The sequence below is a fragment of the Tricharina praecox genome (genome assembly GCF_024521635.1).
Source record: "Tricharina praecox strain CBS 144465 chromosome Unknown BZA05scaffold_19, whole genome shotgun sequence".
NCBI lineage: Eukaryota > Fungi > Ascomycota > Pezizomycetes > Pezizales > Pyronemataceae > Tricharina > Tricharina praecox.
In genome coordinates, this window is record NW_026250421.1 from 486,575 (window position 1) to 498,638 (window position 12,064).

General features: G+C 54.4%; 3 protein-coding genes across 3 annotated transcripts; 1 reads left to right on the forward strand and 2 right to left on the reverse strand.

Annotated features, from left to right (window-relative positions):
• Positions 1-732: 732 nt before the first annotated feature.
• Positions 733-3,717, forward strand: BZA05DRAFT_403781 (uncharacterized protein). Its single transcript, XM_051484238.1, has one exon. It carries the CDS (start codon positions 874-876, stop codon positions 3,268-3,270), a length of 2,397 nt encoding a protein of 798 aa, XP_051337789.1. The 5' UTR covers positions 733-873; the 3' UTR covers positions 3,271-3,717.
• A 1,341-nt stretch (positions 3,718-5,058) lies between these two features.
• On the reverse strand, positions 5,059-6,020 carry BZA05DRAFT_455710 (uncharacterized protein; the record flags this gene model as incomplete). Its single annotated transcript, XM_051487546.1, has 3 exons — positions 5,679-6,020; positions 5,458-5,623; positions 5,059-5,371 (listed from the first exon to the last, which is right to left on the reverse strand). Exons 1-3 carry the CDS (start codon positions 5,809-5,811, stop codon positions 5,059-5,061), a joined length of 612 nt encoding a protein of 203 aa, XP_051337790.1. The 5' UTR covers positions 5,812-6,020.
• A 1,859-nt stretch (positions 6,021-7,879) lies between these two features.
• BZA05DRAFT_475411 (uncharacterized protein) lies at positions 7,880-9,023 on the reverse strand (the record flags this gene model as incomplete). The annotated part of the gene is made up of 2 exons (XM_051488187.1): positions 7,880-8,805; positions 8,861-9,023. 2 exons carry the CDS (start codon positions 9,021-9,023, stop codon positions 7,880-7,882), a joined length of 1,089 nt encoding a protein of 362 aa, XP_051337791.1.
• Positions 9,024-12,064: the final 3,041 nt, after the last annotated feature.

Below are 12,064 nucleotides of genomic sequence, written 5' to 3' on the forward strand. Positions count from 1 at the left end.
TTTTGACCTAGTACTTTACGAAGCTACATCATCATCGTCGCAGCAACAGCTACCCTACCTCGCCCATTCCCTCTTGCCCTTTCCTTTCCTCCCTCGCTGACTCCGTTCCATTCTGCCTGCCGTGCTCTCCTTCTGCCTCCTCGTCGTCGGATGAACCCTGAGTCATCCCTCCACCCCTCCCCATCTTCTCCGCCTCCCCTCGCCTCACCCAAACAACGCCGCCGCCTGCTTCTGCAACACGCCATCCTCCATCGAGCGAAGGCCATCCACCCCCATCAATCCCGTTTCCCCCTGCGCCGTTGGCCAGTTCGCCATCGCACAGCGCAACGCATACCACACACACATAAACGCAACCTAACACAACTCATACATCCATCCACACACCACCGATTCCACACACCACCGATTCCACACACAACCGATTCCACACACTTCGAATCCGCCGTTCGACAAGCTGCTTCTGCTGCTTGCTTGCTTGCGGCTGCAATCTGCCTCCGCTTCCTTGCTCGACGGACGGACTGACAGCTGCTTGCGTCGCCCGCCTCCCTTCTCTCCCCCCACCACCCTCCACATCCTCCTACACCCCTCCACAAAACCTATTCGACCCGTGCTGTGCTATACATCCCGCTCACACTAGAATAAGTCAAGACCCATACCAGACTACGTCCCACCTACAACCCAACAGCCCCAGACTCTGTCTGCCACCCAAAAACCCGCACACCAAGACACACACCCCCCCCCCCCCCCTCCCCACCCCATCCCGAACACCACCAAGCGATCGTCCTTCCCCACCCCCGAATTAACCTCCCCCAAATTATTCCCGCTATACCAGCCCGCACTTAAAACCTCCGATCCCGCCCATCCTCTGTCACTATGCCATCAGTCACGTCTATCGCGGCTGCCTCCGAGCCCACTACGTCCGACGTCGCCCCCGCTTCCCTGTTGTTGTCGTCGTCGTCGTCCTCCTCTTCGGCGCCCGATAGCAATCCGCCCGGCAATCAAGGCACGCGACCTACTTCCCCGCACCCGCCGTCCCCTTCCGCCGACTCAAAACCCGAGCCCGCCCCCGGCCCCGTCCCCGTCCCCGCTACTATCGTTGCCACATCCACCACATCCACCACGACAAATATTGATCTGGAAGAGGAGGAGGAGCTTAAGACTAGGTTACGACATAGGCGGCTCGAGCTGGATCACGAGATTGAAGAGTTCAAGATCCGGAAGGACGCGGAATATCGACGGTTCGAGGCAGCGTTACGGGCCGAGGCTAAGGCTAAACGAAGGGAGAAAGAAGCTGCCACCGCCGCCGCCGCCAACACATCACTCACCGGTAGCAACAAACCCGGTGAACTTGTGGTGCCCATCAGCTCATTATCGCCACTCGGCAGCAACAACAATAACAACAACAACCTCATCAGGCAGTCGCTTGCTCTCGCATCTACGTCTCCCGGAACTCCGCCCGAAGTGAGGCTGCTCAGGCAAAAGTCGCCGCCGTTCGAGAAAGAGCTTCAAGTCGCCGGCCTATTTGCACCCTCCTATCTGCCACTTCTCGAAGATAGACGCGGGGGCGAATACGATCCGTTGTCGTCGACTCCTACCACAACCACTACTTCCACCTCCACCGCCATGGCTACCGACGTTCCCGGAGCGAAACCACCGTCTCGCAACAGCTCGCCCACAGCTCCGCCTGCGTCGTCGCTAAAGTCTTCGAGCTATTTCGATTCTCACGGACGCTCGGAAAGGAAACCAAAATCGCCAAAGAAGGTGACGTTCCAATTCGAGGACGAGAGCACTGTGCCGTCGCGGAGTAGTCCTCCGCCAACAAAAGTGACTTGGAACTTCGGCGTGGTGGATGACGCCGATGATGTCGATTACGAGGAGGTTGAAGAGGTGGATTACACGGAACGCCCGCATGACGCGGTCATGGAGCACCTGAGGGCACAGATGATGGGACTCGAAGATCGGCCTACGGTCCAGCACGTGGAGGATAGAACGATCCCGGCTAGCATGTTTAGAAGTATTGGGTCGAATAGTCTTGGCGATTTCTCAAGGTATCATGGCGATGAGCTCGTCACGCCGACCCTGACGGGACTGGGACTCGGTGCTGATCACTACAACGGCATGGGCACTTCGACGAATGACGCCATGCCCTCGCGCCGCAACGATTTAACTACGGGCTCTTGGACGTCCCAGCTCACCCCAAGTAACCTCAACGGCACCATGAAGATGAGCGATAACGATGACGATGACGACGAAGGTCTCTTTGACCTCGACGAGACGGTTCCGGATGCTCTACCGCAGACACCGCCGCATCGGGACCTCTCGCCGCTGATCGAAGCACAGCTGGCGGCCCAGCAGATAGCTCCCGAAGCGGGTGAGATCAACCTTGCAGCTTCGTTACGAGCATCATACGCATCCAGAGCTGCTCCACCAAGCTCAAAATATTCCTTCTCGAAGGAGCCATTCTCGTTCGGAAAATCACCAGTGCCGGCGCCAGCCATGACACATTCCCGTTTCACGAGTCCTTTCAGCTCCTCTTTCACGCAGAACCCCATGCGAACCAACGGAAGTGCGGCGGGCACGATGGCACCACATGCACGGATCGCATCATCGCTTCCGGCCACCACGACATGGGGCTTCGCGGCTAATAAGGATTCCGGGCACTTCCGGCGGAGAAGCATCAACAAATACATTCCATCGCCGCCTCCGGAAGAGGAGTCGGAGCGTGCTACTCCGGAACCGGAAGTCTTACTTGCGCGCTCTCCCTTCGGTACATCCGTGCCGATGGCCATCACTCCGCGGCTCTCGTCCCTCCGTTCGCCGCCAGCATCCACATCCCCTCGCAACCAGCCCGCCGCCGACATCCCCGAAGAAGAGCCCCCGAGTGGTGGCGAACCACTGACTTTCTATGTTGACTACTCCGCCGAAGCCCTCGCCGCGTCACCACCCAAGCCGCGGGGCAGCTCGGAATTGGACTCGTACATGAAGACGGCCCGCTTCCCCTCGGCCAACATGACTAGCAACATCATGTCTCCATACCGAACACGGTTCGCGCAGGAGCTAGCGCAGCAGGCCCTGATGGACGGCGAGGATCCGAACGAGAGCTTTGTCGGGGGTGTCGATGGCCGCACGGGGCTGGACCCGGAGAGCTTCAGTGTCCGTGGCCGCGCAAGCAGCTTCGCCAGTCCCAGCGCGAACCTTAAGAATGCCGCCTGGAGTCTGAGCGCTCGCCTGGCGGTCGAGGATGAGATGGACGCTAGCAGACGGATGTGATGGTGCGTGAAGAGCGGGATATTACCTGTTACCGACTGATTATCATGCTACTTGTTTTCCATGTGGTTTGTTTCCTGTTTGTATTTGCATTGGATTGGTGTTTTTGAGATTTTATTTTTCTTTTCTTTTCTATTTTATTTTTATTTTCTGTCCTGTGTCTTTTATTTTCTTGTTTGTTTCGTGTGGCGTACACGACTGATGTCTGCTTGAAGGAGACGGAGACGGAGATGATGCGATGGTTCGCGTGCGTATTGTACATAAGGGAAACTTTTATGAGGTTTGACGGGTGCTTGGATGCTTGGATGATGACGGTGATGAGGATGTGGCACTGGGGTTTCTATAAATAGAGGCGACGGCTGCGGTAGCATGAGTTCGCACTCGCAGACATACATACAAACTAGAGATCGATAGACGGTTTGGTACAGGGTAATTGATGTCATTCTGTGGCGATCTTTGCAGTGATGTGCAATGTGATGTGATATCAACCTATGAGCGAGGCTCGGGAGGATACCGGGGAAGAGGGAATGTGATGAGGACGAATCCGGGGGATGGTACATAGGAGGGCAGATGTGATGTGATGTGTAAGGGAACAGCGTGAAATTCCTGGGTCGGGAGTCGGGGGGACGAGGTGCCAGGACTAGGCGACACGACGCGACGCTAGTTTGTCCAACCTCGAATACCGAATCCCGAATCCCGAGTAGACTGGTCGACGCGGACGAGCGGGCTGCGGGCCAGGGGAAATACCGTATGTTCATATTGCATGTTGACTATCGTGGGGAACCCGGAGGAGCGGAGACGATCCTGGGCCCTAGGACCTGGATGGAGGTTGAGGTGGAGTACGTACCTATGTAGACAAGTACCTGTTACTAACAGCGGCAACGAGCCCCTTGGCTCGAGAGAGTCACGACTCCTTTCACCCTTTCACACTATCAACGTACGTAGGCGGCCGATGGAGATGGAGTGCTACTGGTTTTTAACTTTTTATGTACTGGAACTGCTGGAACTCCGAACCGAATCTGCTGGTAGATACCGTATTCCAATCCTTTGCCCACCGGTTTCAAGCCCGCATGGGGTATCACTCGGATAAGTGAGCTGAGCTGGAGCAAGTGCTCGTTTTTCGCGAAGCTGCGGTGGGGGTTCCTGTGGACCAGCTAGCCATGGTACTCAGGCCATCGGGGGGAAGGAGGTGGTTGGCCAGTGCACTGTCGAGAGCAGATATTGATGGTGTTATCATTTATCCCTTGCAAGGAGACATCGGTGGCTTCATTGACGAGGCGGGGTCTTGATGGAGTACATACAGCTTCACGGTAAGTATCAGTTTGATCACTACCGTATACAGGTAATGAGACAGGTTCATAATGAAGCTCTCGTCACCCGTGTCGTGGGAGCAGTAACATGTATCCCAAAACAGCCATGATCTGGTAAGGTCGAAAGCCATGATGATTAAACAAAAACAAAAACAAAACAACTATCCCAAAAACATCTAAATACGTTGCCATCTATTTCCAGCCCGCTTTGATATCCTAGGGCAGCCCAAACCGATACATAGCTCTTATGCATCTCGTAGACATTAAGCGCACTCGCCCAATTCTGTGTCACGACCGCAAACCTCCCCCCTCCCCCCTCTCACGGCCATAGCCGTCCGCAGCATCTCCAGTACTCTCACCAGCTTCTGCAGCTTCTCGGTATTGGTGACCTCCTACTTCTTGAGCCACCCCGTCTTCTCCACGGGGCCCCAGCCCCTTCCCTGCGCCGCCACCACCGGTGGCAGTGATGGCTCTTTGCCATCTACTTCCAGCCCGCTTTAATATCCTCGGGCAACCCAAACTGAGAACTCTTTTGCATCTCGTAGACACTAAGGGTACTCTGGCCCTTTTGTGTCACGAACGCAAACCTGCCTCCCCTCACCACCATAACCGTCCGCATCATCTCGAGCACTTTCACCAGCTTCTGGAGCTTCTCGGTATTGGTGAGCTCCCACTTCTTGAGCCACCCGGTCTTCTCCACATCCCGCTGCTCGACCTCGACGATATATCCACCGTCCTCGTAGCACCCAATTATCAGGATCGACGTGCGCGAGAACCACAGCTGCTCTGCCTGCCTGATATGCGTCTTCCCCTTGGGCTTGGACTTGAGCTCAACGATATTCTCCTCGGGGGCCGGGACCCCACCCGGGACTATACGTACGCCCGTGGGTGCCGCGAGCACCTCCTCGGGAGGTCCAGCTCCTCCTCCTCCACGGCGGCCTCCTCCTCCTCTGCGGCCGCGGGCGGCCGTGGGTGCCTGGGGTCATGGTCCTTGTCTGCTGGGATCCGCGTGGGTAAAGGCGGAGGTGACCAGATGGGTGGGCAGCCTGTGGAGCTGTTAGTTGAGGTGCTGAGTGCTCGAGGAAGGGAGGTACTACATACCCGGGACGGCGATGGTATTCCGCCAGTTCGGCAGGATGTCGTATAAGGTGAGCACCTCCGCCTGCTGCTGCTGCGAAACATCGTAGCCCGCGTCGTGATGTATAGACTCGCGCTCGATGACGGCGATGCGCATGCCTCATGCCCGCTCGTACGGAAGGCCTGACCATATCGAATTGTAGTATATTGAGGTATATAATATCCAAGTCTGAAGAATATAATATAATTGCGCAGGAGAAGCCGGATCGAGGAGGTTTTGTCGTTGTACGTATTTGGGAAATGTGATGTTTCCGAGTGTCGGATTTATTGTTGAGGTTGGGTTGATAGGAGAAGGTGAGTTGGGAGGGAGATGTAGTTGTATGATGTAAGAAAGAAAAAAGCTTGGGGGGGTGGGTGCGGTGTGGGTTTTATGGGGGTAGCCTGGCGGCGGCGAATTTAATTCCACGCCCCACGCGGGAGGGCAGGGGCGCCAATTCAATTCTACTCCCCACGCAGGAGGGCAGGGGCACGGGACCCTCACGTCATGCACTCACTCGGTATCAATAGTAAGAAATTCAAGCAACGGTTCTGAACTTCGTAGATTGGGTAAGGGCATGTTCGGATGCTAGCTGAATTTTCAAAATTCGCAGTTTTAGTTTTGACGAGTTGAATGTTACCAAAGCTGCAACCACAAGAAAACTGTCGCTCCCCCCGATGTGACCCCGTTCGGCACGCATCCTAGATGTTCAACAGCACGCCACACTTTTTCTAACTACAGGGGCTATATACCCTACATGTCTGGCGCTCGTAAATTTGTTGCACCGCACCAAGTCGGCCCGATCTGGACCGATCCAGAAAGGTTGGCAACGAGTGATATCAAAAGCATTCAGCGATGGCGTGTGGATTTCGCAGAGCAACTGGTGTAAGTTAGTAGAAACAGGCTCTCTACCATTATGTATCCAGCGGCGCACATTCCCACTTCCCTCCTCCTGAAGCTTTTCCAACTATGAAAGTGTACCTAGTAGTAGAGTCCGCTGCCGCTCTCGGTGTAGTAGTATCCACCGATGGCGCCCCCGCCTGCAACATGACTGCCTGTTTTGACTGGACTCTCGGCCCCATAACCTCTGTATTCGCCCTGTTGCTCATTATCTCTGGTATTGACACCGAGGATGTTTGAAGTACCGTGGGTCAGGCGGCGACGGCGACTGTTATGGCACCTAGCAACCGTAACTGGTATCAACCGTGGCAGGTGGCAACCGTGACTACTACCAGCACAGCTGCAACCAGGCGAATCGAGACGGTGAGCTGTGTGGTTGTGTAGGCACACTGCCGCCTCCCAACCAGGCATACTTTGCAGTGCAACAAATTTACACACGCCCCGGACATGTAGGGGATACGCAGGTATCAACTGGTGGTTGTCCGTAGAGTTGATTTGTATTGTGGCTCAGTCGACAATGTGCAGTTTCTCCAATTGTTGGCTTAGGGTGGTGTGCCAAAGAATGACCCATTGCGCGGAAATTGATGGTTCGACACTGCGTCTCACTTTTTGTATGGTAGATTCGAAATGCAGTTGGCACCCAAACTGGGCCTAAAACATAATCTACCGGCAGGTCTTGGGTATACCAAATTACCAACCCTTTGCCCGCCGGTTACGAGCCCGCACAGAGTATCACTCGGACATGTGGCTTGATCAAGTGCTCGTTTTTCGCGAAGCTGCGGTGGAGGTTCCCACCAGGGGAGAAGGAGGTAGTTACTATACCCAATGCTCCGTTGAAAGCAGGAATTGGTGGTATTGATGGTCTTTTCCCTTGCAAGGAGACATCGCCGGCAGAAAGGGTGGCAGCGGCTGAGGAGGCAACAGTTGTGACTAGCAAATAGGAGTAGCGGTGGGTCACCGCATTGAGCTGGTTATCTGGGCTGCAGATAGGATTTAGAACTTGTACTCGGCATAGGCCAGATAGGTTGCAGGAAATATGAAGACCTAAGGGAGCTGCGGTATGAAGCTGTTTGCAATTCTGGCTTTTAGCAAGGCCGGGTGTGCGCTACGTAGCCTAGGTAGAGTACACGGTTATGTTGGTGAGGCGGGGTCTTGATGGAGTACAGCAATTCACGGTATCAGTTTGATCATGATACAGGTAAAGAGCCACGAGTCCAGGGGTTTCTCAATGAAGCTCCCATGTCTTGAAAGCAGTAACTATTCCAAAAAAACCAAAGTACATTGCCATCTATTTCCAGCCCGCTTTAATATCCTCGGGCAGCCCAAACTGAGAACTCTTTTGCATCTCGTAGACACTAAGCGCACTCTGGCGCTTTTGTGTCACGACCGCAAACCTCCCTCCCCTCACCACCATAACCGTCCGCAGCATCTCCAGTGCTCTCACCAGCTTCTGGAGCTTCTCGGTATTGGTGAGCTCCCACTTCTCGAGCCACCCGGTCTTCTCGACATCCCGCTGCTCGACCTCGACGATATTCCCGCCACCCTCGTGGTACCCAATGATGAGGATCGGCGTGCGCGAGAACCACAGCTGCTCGGCCTGCCTGATATACCTCTTCCCCTTGGCCTTGGACTTGAGCTCGACGATGCTCTCCTCCGGCACCAAGACTCCTCCAGGCACGATGCGGACTCCGGTGGGCGTCACGGGCACCTCTCGGGGCGGCTCCAGCTCCACCTCCTCTGCGGCGGCCTCCTCCTCCCCAATGCACGCATCGACCTCGAAGCGCACCAGCAACCTCAGCCCGCCAAGCGTATACCCTACCGCACGACAATGCATCACACTCTCCCGGGAGCACTCTTGTCTCCTGGTGAACCTCCGCTCAAGACTCTTGCCATACCCATCACTCGCGGAGCCCCAGAACCTTGCCTGCCCCGACAGCAACAGGGTATTCGCGACCACCTCGGCGTTGATCTGGAAATCGGCCGCGTCGCTGCCCAGGAACGCCAGCAGCTCGCGCAGCGAGTGGCGGTCCGTGATGATGTCGAAGGACCGCAGAGAAAGCGTGGGGCGAGTGATTGGTAGTGCCCGGAAGAGAGGTTCCAGCGGGCACGTCGGGAAATTGAGACGTGCGGGCTGCCGTGGGTGGGTGGGATCTTCGTCCTTATCCGCTGGGATTCGGATGGGCAAAGGCGGTGGTGACCAGATGGGTGGGCAACCTGTGGAGCTGTTAGTTGGGGTGCTGAGTGCTCGAGGAAGGGAGGTACTACATACCCGGGACGACGAGGGTGTTCCGCCAGTTAGACAGGATGTCGTATGAGGTGAGAACCTCTGCCTCCCGCTGTGAAATGTCGCAGCCCGGATCGTGGTGGATGGACTTGCGCTCGATTACGGCGATGCGCTTGCCCATGCCCGCTCGTCCGGATGGCCTGACCATATCGAATAGTAGCCGTAAGGTATATAATATCCAGGTTCGAAGAATATAATTGGGCTGGATAAGACGGAAGAAGGGGGTTTCGTCGGCGTAGGTATCTGGGAAATGTGAAGTGTGTGACGCACGCAGCTGAAGTCATAGACATCGACATGGCCACGGCCTTTCTAAACCGTGCAGAAGCTGGCCTTTCTAAATCGTGCAGAAGCTGGCCTTTCTAATCGTTCAAAAGTTGGTCAGTCTAGTCAATCTAGTCGTCCAGAAGTTGCACATTTCTATGCTGCGAACAATCGATCCGCTGAAGGTTGTTGGTTGAGGATAGGTGCACTGGTGAAGCGTGCATTCCGGTGAAACCCGCTGTCGGCTTATCTGTGGATTGTGACGGGAGTCATCGCCGGCGAAGGCGGGCGGAGGTTTGTAGGTTTGTAGGTTTGAATCTGAAGAATTCTCCATAGCTATTGTCCGACCTGTTTGGGCGGCGGAGCGCAGAGATAAAGCCAGGATGCATTGTTTGACACGGCATTATATCCCGTTAATCGGTCCTGATGGAAACCCATTAATCGGTCCCGATGGCAACCGTAGATACTCTACTGAGAAGATCATATACTAGTAGATTGAGATGATTACAGCAATGCAAGTATTCCCACGAGTTTCATTCCGCAATAGCAGTCTTTGAAGTTGATATATCCTTTGTTGGTTTAAAAACAGGTGGAGCAGAACTGATCCGAACCACCGCTGGTGATTGCGATTGTGACGTTGTCTCACAGTTAACCTCCGGACCTTTGACGGCGAGAAGGCGTTGTTTTCTTACTCGGCCAGATTAGGCACTGGGCGGAATGCTCGGACTTCATACGCATGTGTGATACTTATTGCGGGTCGATGAATCGCAAGAGGGTGACAAAGGAGGCAGTCCGGCACGAACAGGAGATCGAAATTAACCTACTGCTACAGACACAACCCGTAGCGATTAAGAGGACGTACTTCTGAGTCTGAAATTTAGATCCTGCCGCTCACTCCACTTAGTCGTTCATAATCCTTCTACCGATCTAAGTACATACTAGCGAATCCATAGTGAAGCTGTATTCCATCGTTATAAACGGTCGAGTACGGTAGTGCCCACATCTCTAATCGATTGCGTCCAGGGCTATTGTGCAGCCTCGCAGATCTATTTATGTTATTCGTTCAAACATGAAAGACGTCGCACCAGATCCATAATCGATTCAGAGCACACGGCTTGCCACTATTCGCTCGCTCGATCAACGCAGCCATCCAGTGTTGTATCGTCAGATCTTATCCATCGCGGTAGCCCGGGCATCCACCACTGCATAAACATCGAATTCATGTCTCCAGCACGGAAAAAACCCGCGAGGTCTAGGACACGACTACTAGACCACGCAATCGGCGAGAGTAGCTGATGGAAAATTCCCGGTCAAACCCGGGTCAAAGACCTTCGTATTCGGTCAGCTCTTGGAATTTCCATTTGGAGCCACCCACTGCGTACCGGAGGTGGTAACGGTTTTTGGTTTTGGTTTTGGTTTTGTTTGCGGCGTGACGGGAGGAGGGAGGGAGCACTAGTCGTGCGGATATCACTCAGTTGAGTTATCACGTGACAAGTCTTGCGCTGCTGGCTGTGGAGGCGAGAATCCTTCGTGATAAACGTGGTGGTATTCTTAAATACATACCAACGGCCACAGGTTACAGGTGAGATGTGCGGATGAAACAGAGCCGGCACTCCAGTCAGAGGGTTGGAGTGCATGTTTTCTCAACCTCCGGTGCGCGTCCGAGACGTTGTGGCGGAGTGATTGAGGAACTATCGGCGAGAGCCTGGAGGAGGAAGTGAGTGAGGACTCACCACTCAGGCTGTCGGCGGGAGGAAACTAATGTGGTTACCTAGATGCTCGAAGAGAGTGCTGGAGAGAAATTGCATTTACTGCTAGCTGGTTCAGCCAGCCAACTACGCTGGCGCGGTGTGATCTGCTGCTTGGTAGGTAGCAGGTACTCGAAATTGGAAACTGGAAAGCCTCGAATACCGTAGTTGTATCTACCATCAAGACCTACTACTCTACATAGCAGTGCTTTATTCGCTCACAATCCGCGCACCATCATGGATGGTAGCGTCGCTCCCACCAGCAACATTAACGACGGTGATCTGGCGCGCGGATAATGCTACCGGTAGTTAGTAGTACCCTTCCGCGCGGCAAAGAAGCACACGACACCACGTGCTCTCCAAAGTTCGGTATCGAAGCACTTCCACCGCCCGCCGCGTTACCGGCACTAGCAGGACCCGATACCGATAGACCTGTATGGCGCATCGATACGTTAGATTCGGTCGATCGAGACCAGTTCCTGCCCATGTTTGCCCGGGCGCCCGGGTTCTTGGGGGCCCGGGTGCCGGCGTGTAACGTGAAGGCAATGAATTATGGAGCCACAATACCTTCGATACCTTCGATACCTTCGATCGGGCAGTGCGGTTCTTCCGGTCCCTGGAGCCACAGTCCAGTCACTCATCAGACATCAGCTGAGTTGGGCTTTACCCGGTATGCATACCTATTTGTTTACCATGTAGGTACGCACCGAGGTTGTCGAGGTTATTGGCAGCGGGTCGGAGATTCCGGATATAAAGTACCTACATCCTACCTACATAATGTGGTTGTACAGCGGCTACCTACCGGTATTCCCGAGCTTACGCCATCGCTCTCACCATCCTCACGCATCTGCGTCCTCCCGCTATCACTCGTCCCCGAGGTCCGAATGTGCGAGGTTACCTACCTTATTCTTAAGGCACGCAGGCTGTCTCATACGAGTACTCTGAACATTCCCTCTTATCTTTCAAGTTGCAGGCAGAAAAATATGTAGATTCTACATACCACTATTCACACCGTCCAATTTCCTCCATCCCCCAACCCCAGATCCCCCAACCAACCAAGAAGCCGTCCAAAAAGTAGCTTTCAAACTTCAAACTTCAAATTTTTTATACTCCCCCGCAACCGCAACACCGAAGGCAATCCCAGTAGAAGAAAAGAACATAAGAAAAGGAACATGAGAAA

What these genes read in the sequence shown, in the direction of transcription:
- BZA05DRAFT_403781 (XM_051484238.1), top strand. Translation starts at nt 874, where the DNA reads ATGCCATCAGTCACGTCTATCGCGGCTGCCTCCGAGCCCACTACGTCC.